Raw genomic sequence first — 18,131 nt, 5'->3', positions numbered from 1 at the left:
ACCACAGCTTGGGTCCTGGAAAAAAATCATTTTTTGTTTTGTTTTTTTTTTTCTTTTGTTTTTTTTTTTTGGCATATTGTAAAGCTTGCTAGTAAACAGGTATCCTAAAAGAAAATAATAAAATGGATCACAAACACACATTTGCACACAGAGGAAAAAAAAAGTCTTTAAATTATTTTCGGCAATTATAAACTACAAATATTTTATAAAATTATTCTATGTTCTTACAAAAGCAAATGCAATGAAACATTTAATTAGTTCTTGTAAACCAGATCTTCGTCAACTGACTACCCGTAATCTACTGGACTTAAGAGCCCTATTGGAAATACTAATGAATGACTTATTAAAAAAATGTTTACCGGAAAGATGCGGACACATAAACTCAGACATACAAATGATTAATTATGTTCTTGAGGAAATGAAATAAAAACAAGACCTTAAAAGTCATGCCCCAGAACTGACAACTCAACTGGTGAGTGTGACACAGTCTTGTGTTCTTTAACAATGAAACCCCACAACTCGGTGCTAAGTTTCCAGAGCGAGAGGTTAGGTCGAAGCCAAATGCCCACATGGCTGCTGAGCCTTCATGTGATCGGATAACCTTCAGAAAGAATCATGTCCTGAAATGTGGAGTACACTCCCTCCAATCCCAACGACCCCCTTCTGCCCCAAATCTTCCCTTCACACCACGATTCTGTTACAATGGCTCCTGGTGCCGTCTATCAGGAACCTTCATTTTCTTTGAGTGACTAACCGGTGATCCAAGATGGCAGCCAACCATGAAACCCTCTGGCCCAGTCCAGGGCTGGTATCTTCAGCGTCTCTGACAACAGAGGTCCGATCTCAACCATATCCTCTTTTTAAGTTCTCATTTGGTGGCCACTCGCTCTCAAGGAGTGGATAGCTGGTCTGTGTTTCCTGCTGCTGCTGCTGCTACTGCTGCTTAGCCCAGAAAATGAAAACAAAAACAACAACAACATCCATGAAGGTAACATGAAACCAATGACCAACCCCAAACTGTGAATGCAATTGCTGGAATGAGCTGTATCCTGGAGAGCCACGGTCACCTGGCGGGTGTCTGTTTTGGAAAGGAGTTTGTCTTCAGCAGGGTCTGGCCTATCTAGGAGGCCCCATTCGTGGCAGGCAAGGACTTGGGGTGAACTGTAGCCTTCTCACCCACCTAAATCCAGTGGGATGTGGCCATGTCGACCACCTGCCCACAAAGATAGGCAGGAGAAAAATAAAATCAAAGAGGCTTCCTTCGGTGGATCAGACTGGCCTACACGCCGCAAGCACAACACCTCGCTTGCCACTACACATTTTGCCGTCTTTTCTGTTGGATGAAGCCACGCTTTGTGTCATTGAAAGGTACCAAGATTGTTCTGAGTCCCGAAACAGGTGGAGGAGAGAGGCAAGCCTCACAGCCACGAACACAGTGTTCTGTCTTCCTGGGAGTCCAGGCAGACTGTGCCATCCAATGTCATGGCATCCCCTCATGGAAGTGTGGGGTGGCCTCAAGTCCGACAGGGCCTGTGTGCCTCAGTGGTTCACACGAACTTCAGACAATGTGAACTCTTGCCAGAAAGGAAAGTGAGTGCACGGAAAAGGCCCCAACTCAGCACACAGAAGAGAAAAACCAAGAAGAGGCAGGAAAAGCAGCATAAAATTAGGCGAGAGCTGAAGATACGTGAATGATGGGTGGGTTGGTCCAGTAAAAGTGACTGAACCATTGCACGAGCACGATTTTTACTTTTGATTCAAGTGCCTCTGAGGCACTTTAGGACGGGCACTACTGACTGATGTCTTCTCTCTACTCAAAAGCTACCTTATAATAAAATGAAAACTTAACACAGAAACAAAAACCAAAAAGCAAAAACTTAAAATAAAAAAAATAATAATAAAGACACTAATGATTTGGACAGCTGAAACAAAAACCCTTATAAAACCGGCTGAATGACCTGTAGAAATCCAGTTGTGGAAAGTGGTGTAGGTTTGTGAAAAGAGAGGAGAGGCCATGATTCCAGAGGGGTCACGTACAGTGCTGAAGAAAGAAACCCTGATCAGATAGGAAGTGTCTCAGTGACCTGAAGATCCCAGAGAACCAGAAGGAGGGGGGTAGCATTCTTCCAGGAGGTGGGGAAGTGCGGGGGGGGCTCCTGAGCTGAGCTGTAAGCATTTGCACTCTCAAGTATTCATCAATACTTGGGGGAGAACCGTCTACCATCTTTCCACACAACAATCCCCAAGGGCCTGTGACAGCAGTCTCATCCACTCCATTGAGCAGCAGGGAAACAGGGCGGATGGAGGCACAGCCCTGGGAGAAGGCCAGACACTGACCTAGCTGGGTCCCAAGGTTTGGTCCGTCCTTGTTTACCCCTGGGGGAGGAGGCGGTGTGGGTGAGATGGGCCACATGCCACTGTGGAGATGCCACCCGCCATAGAGTGTCAGTGGATCAAAGTCTCCGAGTGTTGACTGGGCTCCCCTGAGCACGTCCCAGTGCAGGAATGACTTGGGATGGGGGGGCATCTCCTGGCCCTCAAAATCTAGGAACACCTGCTCTGGCAGGGACCGAATGCACTGGCCATTCAATCTGCTTCAAGCAGTTCTGTTCCCAAAGGCAGAGACCAGGGGTGTACCCTCACCCCCTGGGGAGCCATGGGAAAGCCTAAGACCTTGGAATCTGGGAGGGCACCAGGTTGGGGTGGGGGGTTGGGGAGGAAGGAAAAGAAGTAGTTCAAAACAAAACAAAACAGAAAAGGCCAGCCATTGGAAATAGGCGAAGAGGTGAGCTGGCTAGTTTTGTTTGGACCCCAGAATGCAGCCTCACTTCTCCTTGTGTCACGTGTGTGTGTGTGTGTGTGTGTGTGTGTGTGTTATGAATGAGGTTAACGGTATCAACGGCCTGTTTGTCAGGTGCTGAGAAGTGAGAGATGGTTTCTTTTTTTATTTCTTTTTTTCCCCCTATATACACATATAAAAAATAAGAGTGAGGTAGATAAATGTTTGAAAAGCAATGACAACAAAAAAGCCCCAGAACTATCCTGTCTTATGTGTGCCTGCATGCGCGTATACACACACACACACACACACACGCACACATACACACACATGCATAAACATGTGCACACATACACCCTAACCCTTGCCTTAGTATTTAAATTCATAATGGGGGCTTCTCTACTGGTATCATAAAATAAATTAAAAGAAAACTACTTATCATATGTTCTTATTTAGTGTTTTCTTTTTCCCATCTGCTTTTTTTTAGGGGAAACACTGAGACAGAGGCTAGTAAGAAAGCTGAGATTGAATCTACTCACAAGCAGAAAAGCTTGGCACACTTGCTTTTCTGTGGTTTAATCTCCAGCCACGACTAGCAGTCATCAATTTTGAGCTTTGTCCTCACTCATTTTTAACATTTCCATCCCAGAAGCAATGATTGTGCTGTGAAAAACAAAATGTAATCAAGCGAGACTCTCCACCTCCTGTCCCTTCCCCAGGACTGAGATTCCTGGCTAAGGAAGGCCCACTGAGGCCAGGCTCTCATCTTCTGGGACAGAACAGGGGGGTGTGGGGGCCACTGTGCAGCTAACACTGCTCTGCTCACACTCAGACTGGCAGAAGCCCCAGTAGGGTAGTCTGGTCAAGATGGCTAAGCCACATTCTTCTGTGCCTGGAACTCAGCTGTTGTGTTTCAGGGGATGGAAGGATTCAATAGTCATGAAATAATAATAAAAAATTTAAAAAGCATTCTACATGCCTAGTGTCTGCAGTTGAAAACTGCTGTTGTACCCAAGAATTTATCTCTCTCTCTAAACAGATAGATGCACATCACAACCAGAACAAAGGTAAGGGAAAAAGAAGATGAACAAGACAGCGAGGATTACAAACCACAAGCAATGATGTGTGAACTATTCTACTTGTTTTGTCTTCTGACCCGAGTTTGTGTCATGTCTGGTCTGGCACAGAAGAGGCACCTGACTGCAGAGGAGAACATGCCTCCCAGCCCCCACTAGCTTCAACCCCCCCACCCTTGTGTCCTCAGAGCTCAGAGCCTACAGGTTAGAATACAACGCTGGGACTGGGGACAGCAGAAAAGGGGTGAGGGTGGTGGTGCATTTACATTAAAAAAAAACAAAAACTACACACTGAAAAAAAATCTACAAAAAATAAAAACAAAAACAAAAAAAAGAAAAAAGAAAAGAAAAGAAACCCACCAGGCATCAAAGAGTTAATGGTCCAGAAGTATCCATTACTGGGAGAGGAGGAAAAGGGGACAATCACACACTCTAGTACAAAGCATTAAGAAGTTTTCTTGGAGTGAGCAGAAGAGCAGAAAGGGAGACCTGTAAGTTTTCATAGATTAAATCCACCAAGATAAAGAACAACCACCAAAAAAAAAAAAATAGCAGCTTTTTTTTTTTGTACAGACGTATAGATGAATATCTGAATCATAAAAAAGTTATAAAAGTGACATTAAAGACCACGTGTATGCAAATGTTTTCCTGGTCTAACATAGAACTGTCAGACCACGAGTGAGTCCTAGCCACAGAGCTTAGAATGCTTGAATCTGTCGCCTGTTATCTTGTCCTGCTGCCATGTATCTGAACCATGTCTTCGCATACCTGCGGGAGCGCCTGTAGCCCCTTCCCGCCTATGTCCCTTCGGGTGTGGGGAGCCTGGGGAAGAGACTGGCACAAGATCACAGGACCAGTGGCCCTGGCTTCCAAGGTTGATCCCTCCAGGATTCTCAGAAGGTGAGATAAGGTGGAGGGGCAGGGGAATCTGTGGGAACCAGGAAACAATGCCCTCAGAACAGAATCCCATGGTGTTGTCACTCCCCCACCACTACCACCACCCCTGTAACAGCCTAGCTGTCATCATCGAGGAGGGTGCAGTGGATGTGGGGGCTGGAGGAGGTCTTGGGATCCATCACCATCATGTCCTTTCAATGGGAATTGATTAACGTGGACACCCCGGATGGGCCCACCATGTGCCTCTGGGCAGCGTGGTGATGGTGAGATGAGGGGGGAGAGTGGGGAGGGGCAGGGAGGACAAAAAAAAAAAATCCAGGATTTTGGCAAAAATTTGGCAGCATTAACATGGTAACAACCGTGGCTGAACAATAATGACCCTTTAAAAATCTGGGGAAATGGCCCTACGAAAAGGCTAAAGATAGTTACAAAGACATTTTTTTTTTCTCTCAGTGTGCGTGTATGCATGTTTGTTTGTTTGTAAAGACCTACGGTGACAGGCAGGTGGGTACAGGGGTTCAGACTGACCCTTGTTCAATCTGATAAAAAAATAAATGAGGCAGGAGGGGGACTTCTTGGCTGGGCTTGCTGCAGAGGTTTGTTTGTTTTCATTATGAAGCAGAAAAAGGAGAGAAAGGAGAGAGAGGGGGGGGGCGGGGAGGAGGCAGAGCGGCTGTGTTGCTATTATTATCATTCAGGTGTGTAGAGGCCCTGGCCCTGTAAGGGTCTGGGAAAGGGAAATAAAAAGGCTGCTTGCATATTGAAAAAGGAACACCCCAAATGCGTTTACTGCGGAGAGGCTGCCCCCCGCCCCGACCCTGTCTCCATGTGGGCAGCCACGGTCGCTGTGAAGATCCACTGCAGTGCAGGAGGAGGTTTATGACTCAGTGGTGGACCTGGGCCTCCCACCCCTGCATCCCTGCACCCCTGCACCCCCAGGTGCACCCGTTACTGTGGGTGGTGGCTCCGAACATCAGCAGGTAGATGACTGGGGCAGCGGCAGCGCTCGCTCGTTGGCACGGCCGCCGTTCATGTGCGCGTACGGCTGTCTCTCGTCGAAGCTGGCTCGGAGGACCAGCACTCCTGGGCCGGGGCCATTCTCGGCCTTGTGTCCTGAGTGTCTGTCGGGCAGAGGCAGGGAGGAAGAAGAGGCCGATGGGTCCAGGGGGACGCTCTCCATGTTCTCGGGCTCCAGGTCCAGCTCCTCAGATTCGGGGGGCTTGTTTTCCTCACTGTAGTAGAAGGACACCTCGCGGAAGCCGGGCTCCATCTCGTCCTTGATACTGCCAATAATCTCCAGGAAGGAAGGCCGCATCTTGGGGTTGTACTGCCAACACATACGCATCAGCTCGAACCTGCGGAGGGAAGGGCAGAGGGGAGGGATAGACCAAATTTCCAGGAACCTCCACGGCCAAGAAGCCCCAGTGGGCCTCTTTCCATGATGCTCTACTTATATATGTACGTGGAAGACCTGGGGTGGTTTTGCCATCGTCCTTCCCATCTGGTGGCGTCCATCAGAACAGAACCCAGGCACCACACCGAGGTACAAAACCCTGATTCTCATTTCTGGAGAAGACTCTTACCTTCCTTCACACAGTCCAACAGCCCACCACCAGCTATCTTATCAAAAGTGGCAGTGGTAAGAAATACAGACCACTAACTAGCTGGGGTGCCAGAGGCTCACGTCTGTACTCTTAGCTGCCCAGGAAGCTGGGATCTGAGGATCCCAATTTGAAGCCAGCAAGGGGCAGGAAAAGTCCAAGAGATTCTTATCTTCCATTAATCACCAAAACGTTGGAAATGGAGCTGTGACTCAAGAGGTGGAGTGCCAACCTTGAGCAAGAACGCTAAGGGACAACATCTTGGCATAAAAAAACAAATACCGGGCCGGGAGTTTGGCCTAGTGGTTAAAGTGCTTGCCTAGCATGCACGAAGACCCGGGTTCGATTCCTTGGTACCACATACATAGAAAAAAAGCCAGAAATGGTGCTGAGGCTCAAGTGGTAGAGCTCTAGCCTTGAGAAAGTCCAAGGACAGTGCTCAGGCCCTGAGCTCAAGCCCAGGACTGGCAAAAAAAAAAAAAAACAAATACCACACCCACACCCACACCCACACCCACACCCACACACACTATCAGTAGCAGCAGCAGCAGCTTTCTGGCTGAAGTATCTCTTAAAGGTACGGACCCAACTTCAGCTAGAATCAGAGAGGTCCATTTCTGCAGTCTTCCCCTACCCCTAACACACCCCCTCCACACATACCCACATCGCCCCTGTGCATTCAAAGGGGCCCTAAACATATGCAACTCATCTCTATGGCTGGGCTATGATTTCCTCTTTGGCAAACCAACTAACTTATCCCTGAATAGAAGTTTGATGGGGCCAAGAACATAAGATGGGTTTGGCTCTGTGCCCTGTGGCCTGGGGGTAGGGGGTGGGAGCTGAGGAGGTGCTACTGGCAGGGTAGTGACATGGTGACATCAGCACAAGCAAAACATGTGATGCCTCTTTGAAATTATTCCAGTGCTGGCCTCTCCAGGGCTGCCCATAAAAGGAAGTCTTTTTTACTCCATGGGATTTCAGACCTTGTTTACACTCTTTCCACACGAGAGCTCTCCAACAGATTCTAGAAGGATTTATGAGCTGATAAAAAAAAAATCCTTCCTTAAAAAAAAAAGTATTTAAACAAAACAAAACTAAACACTGGCCAGCCTTGGTGATCACAGCTGTCCTTGTTTTTATTTTCCATCTAATTTTGTGTGTGTGTGTGTTGGTCTGGAGGCTTGAACTCAGGGCTTGGATGCTGTCCCTTGCCTTTTTTTCCCCCTCAAGGCTGGCATTCTACCACATGAGTCACATGCCCACTTTTGACTTTTAGGTAGTTAAATGGAAATAAGAGAGTCTTATGGATTTACCTACTTGGGCTGGCTTCAAACTGAGATCCTCAGATCTCAGCCACCTCAGTGGCTAGATTTTCTGTGAGACCAAGGACTACCCTGACCGACTTCATTTTTTTGTGACTTAGCAGCCACCCCACACCCACAGGGTTCAATAGCATTGGTAGGGCTTAAGCACAGATCTGGGTGTGTGAAAGAGTATTGAGGATTGGCTGCCCCATTCATTTAAATATGGGTGCAGTAGAGACTCACAATCCAAACCTGGTCTCATGATAGTTGCTAAATTAATCTCTCACTGAGAGTCACAGACTTCACCCTCCAGATTTAGGATGATGATGTTGTCTTTCTCCTAAAGCTGGATTACACTGTGATGCTGATGGATGGGTGTGTGTGTGTGTGTGTGTGTGTGTGTGTGTGTATGAAAATGTAAGAAGGCCAACACAGACTCGCCCTTCCACGAAGCCAGTTTGCCTGTCTTCATGCTGTTCTTTTCTTAGCAAGGAAGCAGATTTGCCAAGAAGAGGGTGTGTGGGGGGAGTTTCTGGATGGTGAAGCAGAAATGCCTCTGAATGAAACATTTCAGATCCAAGAGTAACCTCTGAGTGTAAACTTCCTCCTCCCTGGCTACCCCGGGGGAACAGGAAGTCAACAGTCTTTCCCATGGCAGGTGGCTGCTTCCCAGGCAGATTAAATTTGTATGAAAACTCTACTCTTCTGGAGGTGGATCCAAAACTCAAGAGTCCCATGCGCTTCTCAGAGACCCATGTTTACCAAAGTTTAAGGGAAAAATACAAAACAATACCACTTCTATGGCCAAGCCCAAACCACAGGAACAAAACTCATACACCTGCAGAGTTGAACTACTTCTAAACCGGCAAACCACTACTGGTCTATTCCTGTACTGTGAAACTCCATGCAAATGCAGTATCACTGTCCATACTTGTATTGGGTTGGCATACAGTAGCTGCCCTGCTCCAGGTGGAGAGAGGAGGGACATTGCAAATGTTAGCCTTCCAACATCCTCCCCTCTTCCCATGAGCTTCTCTGAATTATTCCCTCCCCTTCTGAATTTGTTGAGTTCTTGCCTTTTGTAGATCCAGGATTATTTGGGTCACATATGTAAACAGACCCTGGGCCTGAGAAATCCCAGGGCAAACTGAATCAAAACTGAAGGACAAAGCCAGGGACTGGTGATTCATGATAGTAATCCTAGCTACTCAGGAGACTGAGGTCTGAGGATGGTCATTCAAAACCAGCCTGGGCTGAAAAGAGTCTGAGACTCCTATCTCCAATTAACTACCAAAAAGCCAGAAGTAGAGCCGTGGTTCAAGTGGTGGAGTGCTTTGACCTTCTGTGAGGATAAAGAATACCTCTTCTAAACCATGGCTATACCCACAGGACTAGAGAGAATGGCTCCTGCACTTCCTGTTAGTTGAGGGATAAAAATCAAAGGAGAGGGGAGAGGGGAAGGGTTCGGGAAATACACACAGCATGTCAGGGCAGTTGTCAGGCTTGTCCAGAAGGCCGCCCTCCATGACGAAGCGAAGGACTTGCTCGTTGGACAAGCCTTGGTACGGTTGCTCTGCCAGTGTGGCAATCTCCCAGAGGACAACTCCAAAGGACCTACAGGAGGAGAAACACATGAGTGGCATGGAAAGCCACTAGAGGAACACATGCTTGCTTGCTTGCTTGCTTCTTCCCTCCCTCCCTTCCTCCCTCCCTTCCTTCCTTCCTGCCTGCCTGCCTTCTTCCCTTCCTCCCATGGCTCCTTAAACCTTGCCCACCAGCAGTGGGCAATTGAGTACCATATGTTCTTTGTTGGAGTTTCAAGCCAATATTAAGAGATCTATATCCCATGATGCTTTGCCTGGACCCTTAGTGCGGGCTCTGATTTGACAGGCAAGGGATGGGAGTCTGGGTCTTTGTATAAAGCTTTGGGGGTGGGGGTGGGGGTGGGGAAGCGTGCCTCTGTCACAGGTGGAGCACTGGAGGGTGGGTGGGCTGTGCTGGTTTATGGGGTATGCTGTGACCAAAGGCCCTTTCACACAGAGTCTAGCTGGGAAATACACTCAGCTGGGAAAGCTGTGGGCAGCCGGGCCGTGAAGGCATGTTGGCCCATGAGCTCAGAAGATCAAAGCACAGCAGGTGCAACACATACACAGACATTTCATATAGCTAATCATTTCCAGAATGTTATTATCTGCCAAGTGAACATGCAAAACCTTTACCCTTGACAAATCCTATCTGCTGTCATGCTGTCAGTGGACAACAGCAGGCTGCCCGCTGACCAGCTGCCCACACCATTGCTGGTAGGAACCTGAAAGGTGCTAGCCAAGCCTGGAGGCAGGGTACCTTCCTGATCAGAAGCTAGCTAATGGCTGGAGCCACATGGAAAAGACACAGTCCTGCCTCGAGTCTGGTGATCTGTCTTTGCACTGGGGCCAACACACAGTCTCTGGCAGTGTCTCCAAGACGCCTGAGCGCCAGCTGCGAAAAGTGCTGTGGACAGGAGTCAGGGCCGGGCCTGATCGCAGAGATGTCTTCCAAACCCTCTGATTCCAGAACCTCCTACCAAGTCAAACCCTGTCCTGTGCTATGGAATACATTCTAAACAGGCCCCACATTCTTCTGTGTGCGTGTGGGGGCCGGGGGAAGAGGTGGCCTCAGAGCCGAGCCCTGGCAGCTGAGAAATCCACAAAAAACCCAACATTCCCTCCCCCATCCTCAAAGGCTGAGTTGAAAAAACAAAAAATACTGTAGCACTGTCAGGAGCCTGGCTGCTTGACAGAATGAATCCCAGAGCCTGCTCTCCGGGGTACCTGTTTTCCTCTTGTTCATAACAGTTATATAGTTCAAGGGCGGAGGTGGGCCCAGAGCAGAGTGTGGACTCCTTTGCTACTGGTGACGGCTGCTAACCAGAATGTGGGTAGAGTCATTCTGTGAGATGATACCCACTGTGGTTTCATCTGCCTACCCTGCTGGTGCTCCTGTCCTTCAAACTGACCTCAAAGCTTCCTGAAGCACGAAGCCTAGAGCAAACCCATGAAAGAGAACAGCCAGGTGTGCCCTCTCTCGCCACTCCACTGTCAGAGGCATGCATTCGCTTTGTTGATTTGACAGAAAAGAGGTAACCATCTTGGACAGGCTCACTGCCTAACAGATCTCATCTCTGAGTTCAAGAAGCCATCGGGCTCTGCTGGGTCCTATACCGATGCTATTTCCAATTTGCACCTGTCCTCCCAATCAGACTCAGAGCTGTTGACTGCACAAGATTCATCAAGTTGAAAAAATACTAATTAAACATGATGAGTTTGGTCACTACTGAAATAGTTCCTCCATGCAGTCATCCACGGCTGCGAGTAAACAACTACAACAGCAACGGGATCTCCAGAGAGGAAAGTGAGACGCTTGCTGAAATTCTAGAAGGTGGATGTGCCAGGGCTCTTGAGTGCCAAGAAGCTCAGTTGTATTTCAGAACCCGACGGCCTCTACACAGGGTTTCCAAGAAACGGCGGTAAACAATGCTACAGGCAAGTCTTTGTACCCTTTGGCCAATGCCCTTTTGCCATAAGATATTCGCAGCACTACTAAGGGAGACGTTTGGTTTTTCCAAAACCATTCATGTATCTCCAGGGTTGGGTGCAAAGCAGAGGAGACCAGCAGGAAGACTCAAATGAATCACAAGCTTTACAGGGGGACGATTCCCATGTCACAGCTACTTTGAACCACTAACCCACAGTCTAACAAAACGTATTCACGGGGAAGCCCAAACTTGTTTTGTCAGAGGAAGGTGAGGCTCGAGGCGGGAGGGGCAAGTGAATGGAGAGGGGAAGGGTGGGTGAGTACAGCCAGGCTATTCCACAAGCAGGCAGGCAAATAGAAGCAGGTGATCTGAGGGGATGGGTGAGGTTGGGAGAGATGAAGGAGAGCCATGCACAGATGACATGGATCAAGATGCACCATACTCTTAAACTGAAAGGTGAAATTGAAATCTCTGGACCACTACTTCAAGATAATAATAAAATAAAATACAGCAGCATCTACAGTCAGAAGGTTCAGTCAGGGGAGACAGGTATAGAAACCCAGTACCCATCCACTGAGAAAGTAGAAGAGACAGAGAAAGAAAGCAGGCAGGGGATCTCGGGGCCGGGGAGCCAACAACAGAGACCAGGAGGAAGAGAAAGCTCTAGATCTTGAGTGATGGGTGCATACATGCAGAGGCTAGAGGGACCTGGCTGTCCTAGAGTTTCCATGCTTGTCCTACCAGACATCTGAGTGAGTGGTGAAGACGCCGTCCTTCAGTGATTCCGGGGACATCCATCTTACGGGAAGCAGCCCTTTCCCTCCTTTCCGGTAGTAGTCTGTCTCATAGATGTCTCGGGTCATACCAAAATCTGGAGGGTGCGAAGAAGGGTGCAGTTATACCAGAGCAGCTGGTGGGAGGCAGAACCGACCTGGGTGTCTGACACTGGATATTCATGGTGAGACTTGGGCAACTGGCTCCACTCTTGGGAGGCCCAATTTTAAGGTTTTTGATCTTATGAGGGGCAGACCGTAAGGGGAGATGAGGCCTGTGACAAGCAACCACCACAAAAGCTCTGGATTTGAATGTCTTTATACAGTCCGGCTCGCCTAAGAAGATAATTCTCTTCTTACATCGAAAAGGACAGGCAGTTTATAAATTGTGCAGTTCCTTGATTCATCATGAAAACTGAATCCCCACCGACTAAGAATCAGTGAACACAGGGTTTTTGAGTGTGACTGCCTACACAGGAGAGGGCACACTTCTTGGCAGACTGGGATTATGGCCAAAGAAAAGGACTCTCCTAGCTTAGTCAGGGGGAGATCACTCAGGGCAAGCAAAACCACAAGGATCAGAGAACACAGGGAGACACCTAAGAACTGCTATTTCCTAGGCTCCTGGAGCAATTACACAGCACTGTTTTCCAACATAATCTACCCATTTGTTTCTAAAAACTCCCTCCATTTCCAATGATACCAGGAGATGTCATGTAATTATGTTTGATGGCAGGCTTGCTTTATAATTCCAAATTATTTGTTCTCCATCAGATTTTGACTTTCCCTTCCATCATATGATCTCCTCCCTGTTCTACTCTACCACCTCTCTAATACGTAAGGCAAAGCAAAATGCACAAAAGACGGAGTTCGGCAGATATGACCAACATAGGTTGTTCAACTAATACTAGAAGACCAGCCAACTGCTTCTGAAGAGACAAATAATTTCAGGAGATGGGAGAGGCCTGGGAAAACACTGACCAACCCTGGAAAAGAATAAACATGAAGTGCCAAGGTCAGACTGATTTAATCAAACAGCATGCAAAGGAGAGGCTCTCCCTCTACCTGCATATAATGGGAAAGGCAATTAGAGGGAGCAAAGAAACACCTCTTGTCTTAAACACAAATGGAAAAAAAAACCTGAACTCTTGAATAAATATGTTTCATAGTTAGAGAGCAAATCTCATTTCCCCACAGGGAAGCAGAAGAGTACTGAAGAACATCTACTAGTAAGGGAGCAGCTTTTCCCAGGATATCCCACGACAGTCTCTTGGGATATCTCTACCTCTCTAAGGGCTATTCAGTGTGGCAGTTTTCTGAACTATCCTTCTATTATAGTTAGAAGATATAGGTCATGGTCCAAGTGGGTGGTGTCCTGAGCTCCCCTGATACTTTTTTTTTTTTTGGTCAGGTGGATGAAAAGACCAAAGCAAAACCCCACACTGAAAGGCTGAAAGGAGCTGCCAGGCAGTGAACAGAAATTCAACTCAACTCTTTTGTGTGTGTGTGTGTGTAACAGTAGGAGGCTAGCCATGGGAAGGCCAGCCAGTGAACATCACAAAAATGTAATGACAAAGGGGTCAAAAGCTTGGAGGCTGACCAGACTTCGGGGTGAAATGCCTAAGCAGAGAGCCTCCCTCCTCTGAGGGACTGCCATGTCTTTATCACTGCTCCTTCACCTCTTAGAAAACTTCATGATCTCTGCAGGGACGACACGCCCTAGGACCTAGAGAATTTGCGGGAGGATTGGACGGTGGCTGTTATTTTCATCTGAGGACATTGTCCTGAATATCATCTCTGTACTTCAGAGAAGGTTCTGGCACTTTAGGAATATTTTGGGCAAACTCTCCCAGAAGAAGGCACACAGCTGCCACCAGATCCCTACAACCACCTGTGAGTTTAGTTCTCGTGTGGAGGTAGAAAGCGAAGGACTCACCTCCGATTTTGACGGTGAAATCTTCAGCCACCATGCAATTGCGGGCGGCGAGGTCTCTGTGGACAAACTTGTTGGCGTTGAGGTACGCCATGCCGTCGGCAATCTCGCCAGCCATCTGGATCATCTTGCTTAGACTCGGAGGTTCTAGGACGACATTCTTCTGCTGCAGATGGGAAGGAAAAGTTCCATCTTGGTTCAAGCAGAGCATCACAGGTCATTCTGCTCAGACACCAGGGCTTGCTCAGAAGGAAGCCATTATTTTGGAGACCATGGTGTATGCTTGGTGGTCAGCCATGCACTTGACCTCTGAGTATGACAAACAGAGCTCTGGAGCACTGCTCGGGACTGGTATTTTCCAAGGATTATTTCATGTGAAATCAACAATGGTTTTTTTTTTTTACATGTGAAAGATTTTTCACAAAGATTACAATTAGTTGGTATTTTTCCTTTGATTTCCATATTTAAAGGAGAGGAAAAGGGAGCAGACACAAAATGAAGGACCCTCAGAACAGGTGAAAATGTGTTCCAGAGGGACTGAATCTTTTCCTTCCCCACCTGCTTTCTTCAAAGGTACAAAGATACCAAATCCTTGCCTTGGATTACTGTTTACTATGGACACTAAGGGCCACAGAGGCTCAGCCCCAACCTCACTGTGGAGAGGTAAATCTCTGACACCATGGAAAAGTAACCCTTTCATAGAAGATAGCAACATATTAGCTTTGGGACTAAAAACTACCCCGAATTTGGCAGGCGCTGGTAGCTCACTCCTGTAATCTTAGCTACTCAGGAAGTCGAGGGTCCATGAGAGTCTTATCTAAAAATCAACTAGCAAAGACCAAGAAGTGTGACTCAAGTGACAGAGCACCAACCATCCTTGAGTGAAAAAGCGAATGGACAGTTCTCGGAGTATAAGCCCCAGTACTCCCCTCTCAGTCCCCCAATTAAATCTGACAAATTCAGAGGTGGATTTCAGATCTGACAAGGACTTGAGTATACACTTCACCCACCTTTTTCTAGTATACAAAGAGGACACCTGAGACTGAGAAACCTGGACTGGCTGGCTAAGGACTCCAGAGGACTAATGACAAGACCACAGCTACAACCTGAGTTCTTTTTCTGGGCCTGGACTGGGGACAAATGGGTGAATATGTCCTGCTTTTCTCAAGTGCCATGAATAATTCATTTGGCCACACCTCCAGTCACCTTTCTGCTGTCTTGTGGATTAGAAGGGACTAGGCAGGAAAAGGCAAAGTCAAGCAGGGGTGCTCGGTACCAAGGATGGGAGGAAACAGAGGCTTAGAGACTGACTTGTCAATTATCTGACCCAGACCCCTGGTCTACACTCTGCCCCACAGGGCTCTCACAAAACCCCACACACCGTGGGTTTAAGAAATAAATGCGATCATTTGTGCTAGGAGCCAAAAGGAAGGAACTGTCGCTTGGGAGATTAAGTTGTAGGTTAAAAGAAGAAAACAAGAAGTTCAACAGAATGACATGAGAACCCTAAAAGGAAGAGGGACTGACTCTTTCCAGGGAAGGCAGGAAGATGTACCCTCACCCTGTAAGCAGCAAAGTCAGAATCTAAGGAGACTTGAGACCTACTGAGGCAGCTCAGCATAAGGTGGCTACTGTCGGACATTCTTTCTCATGTACCTACTGACTTAGAGTGTGTGATGTATAAAAGCCAGGCTTCCACGCATTAAGGAGCTGGCTTGTGGGTTGACAGGAGAGAACTGGGGCAGTCCCCACCGTGAGGGGTGGGAACTCACACAGGGCTTGAGCAGGGTTTGAATTCAAAGTCTTTCCTAGTTAAGGTGACCACTATTCAAAAACTGCAGGATCCTGCCTGTACAGGGGCCAGAGGAGATGGTAAAAGGGAACAGACCAGGTGTGAGGTCACACACAGTGAAAAATGAAGACTGACCTCTGTCTCTGGCCTCAGGGACCTGAGGTAACTTTTGAGATCACCTCGGGTCATCAGTTCCATAATCACCAGCGTTGGCTGACCCTGGGACACCACGCCCAGCAACCGCACCTGGAAAAAAAAAGTCAAAAGGAGAAGGTTGAGCGTTGCTTTTGCAGCATGGTACTGAGGCCTGGTGGCTGGGATCAAGGCCCAGACGAGAGGACCAGGGCTCCCAAGGGAAGTTGGAATAGGCATACATCAGTGGGGAATCTCTTGTAGGACCCCGGCTTTCTGAAGACTTTCGCTTACCACATGGTGACAGTTGAATTCCTTCATCACGGAAGCCTCGTTGAGGAACTCAATTCTTTCCCGCATGCTGGCTGCCTCATTCACTGTCTTAATGGCCACTCTGGTTTCAGGCTCATCTTTAACCACACCCTTAGCCACACCTTCGTAGACCATCCCAAAGGACCCTTGCCCCAGCTCCCGGTTCATGGTGATCTTTTCCCGGGCTACCTCCCACTCGTCAGGAATGTACACTAGAAAAGAAGAAGCCAGGATTGAAACGGGTCTGGGAATAAACCCAGTGTGGTTGTGGGGGGAAACCAGGGCTGGGGATGACAAGATGGCATAAAGACAAAAGATCAGGAAAAAGTGTCATGGCTTTTCCCTCTCATGCTATGGATTTCAGTAAGACTGTATGTGGTTAGGGATGGGTACTTTAAAACTTGGAGAATTCTAGGATAATGCCAGGAACACAAGGACAGGTTATCAAAGATACAGCCCAGGCAAAGGTCTCTCAAAATCATGCAAATCTCTTCCCCAAAGAGCAACACTCCTGACAACCCTCTATGACCTTGACAGTGACCTTGGCCAGGATCCTTACCATCTGCTGCACTGAAATATTCTGGGTTCACAGAGGCATACAGCACTCCATTGCCCAGCCTGCTGTTATTTCTGTTTAAAAAAAAAAAAGAAAGAAAACAAAAGAAAAGGAAGAATTTCAAATTAAAAGACTTTATCTCTATACATTTCTGGACACGTGTTCTCTCTCTCTCTCTCTCTCCCCCCCTTCCCTCTTCCCTCTCTCTTTAGGCTAGTCTTGGGACTTGAACTCAAGGTCTTGCACTCTCATTTGACCTTTTTTTGCTCAAAGCTGGTGTTCTATCACTTGAACTACAGGTTCACTTCTGGCTTTTCTTTTGGGTGGCAGGGGTGGGGGTTAATTGAGGATAAGAATCTCACACACTTTCCTAGGCTGGCTTTGCTGAGATCTTCACTCAGATCTCAGCTTCCTGAGTAGCTAGGATTACAGGCATGAGGCCACTAACACTGGCTGAAATTGTTCTCATAAATTACCCTGAGGGATGATACAGAAGGAGGGCACTGTGGTAGTGGGATCTTCCATCTACATTCTCAACTCAGGTTCTGGTGGGCCAGCAGACATTTGAGGACGAGACTCTTGGCTTCCTCACCGGACTCAGGACAGCTTTTTCCAGAAACATTTGTTTCTTTGCTTCATTGGAAATAACAAAGCTTATCTGATGAGGAGGGCTTAGCTCACACACTTGGAAAAGATCTCCATAAGCCAGAAGTCTCAGTATGTGCCAGAACAACCAGTGAGGTGAAGATGGGTGCTTAGTGAGGGAGGGGCTAAAAAAATTCCCACAACAAAACAGTCTGATGGTTTTTCAAATGATTAGGGAAGGATCTTTCTTCCTGTGGGGGACACTGGACTGGAAAGCAGGTTGCCTCATCTGTACACATTCTCCATCTTTGCTCAAGTTCAAATGATGAAACCAACCTGGCGCAAGTTACCTTCACGTGGCTGAGACCCTTACCTCTTTCGGTGGAAGACGTACAGCATGATCACCAGACCCCCGACAATCAGTACGATGGCTATTGGCAAGGCAATGATGAGGTGCATGAAATTCTCATAGGTGGCTGCAGGAGGAAAGAGAAGCCAATATGATGTCATTGGGAGAAGGGTCTACTACATTATGCTTAGCAATGTGTCTATGTGTATGTGTGTGTTGGTACTAGGGCTTGTACTCAGGGACTTAGGCTTCTGTGTTTGTTTGTTTGAAGGTTGGTGCTTGACCCCTGAGTGACAGCTCACAGCTCTACTTCCAGCCCCTCTGGTCGGGACTATGCAAACAACAAACAACAAAAATCCCTGAAAATTCCTTTACTATGTAAATGGTGTTAGAAACACACCAAACCATGGGGTGGGGGGGGGGCGCGGGCAGGGGAGGTAAAGAAAAAGGTTAAGTAAACACAGACTGAAAAGTGAACTTGTTTTCTAAAGTACAGTCTATTCTGATAGCTCAAATGACAGACTGAAG

General features: G+C 47.6%; 1 protein-coding gene across 1 annotated transcript in view; it reads right to left on the bottom strand.

Annotated features, from left to right (window-relative positions):
• Nucleotides 1–1,866: 1,866 nt before the first annotated feature.
• Igf1r (insulin like growth factor 1 receptor) overlaps nucleotides 1,867–18,131 on the bottom strand; it is a 202,465-nt gene continuing 186,200 nt past the window's right edge. The window contains exons 14-21 of the mRNA XM_090321505.1: nucleotides 17,628–17,730; nucleotides 16,673–16,743; nucleotides 16,096–16,325; nucleotides 15,805–15,915; nucleotides 13,881–14,043; nucleotides 11,913–12,042; nucleotides 9,137–9,271; nucleotides 1,867–6,107 (exon numbers count right to left, since the gene is read on the bottom strand). Coding sequence (XP_090177631.1) covers nucleotides 5,726–6,107; nucleotides 9,137–9,271; nucleotides 11,913–12,042; nucleotides 13,881–14,043; nucleotides 15,805–15,915; nucleotides 16,096–16,325; nucleotides 16,673–16,743; nucleotides 17,628–17,730 — 1,325 coding nt within the window. The 3' untranslated portion in view covers nucleotides 1,867–5,725. The remainder of the gene's footprint in view (nucleotides 6,108–9,136; nucleotides 9,272–11,912; nucleotides 12,043–13,880; nucleotides 14,044–15,804; nucleotides 15,916–16,095; nucleotides 16,326–16,672; nucleotides 16,744–17,627; nucleotides 17,731–18,131) is intronic.

The sequence above is a fragment of the Megascapheus bottae genome, chromosome 30, assembly GCF_031878675.1.
Source record: "Megascapheus bottae isolate mThoBot1 chromosome 30, mThoBot2.hap1, whole genome shotgun sequence".
Taxonomy (NCBI): domain Eukaryota; kingdom Metazoa; phylum Chordata; class Mammalia; order Rodentia; family Geomyidae; genus Megascapheus; species Megascapheus bottae.
The sequence above is the reverse complement of the archived record's forward strand: the minus strand, read 5'-3'. Positions and strand labels throughout refer to the sequence as shown.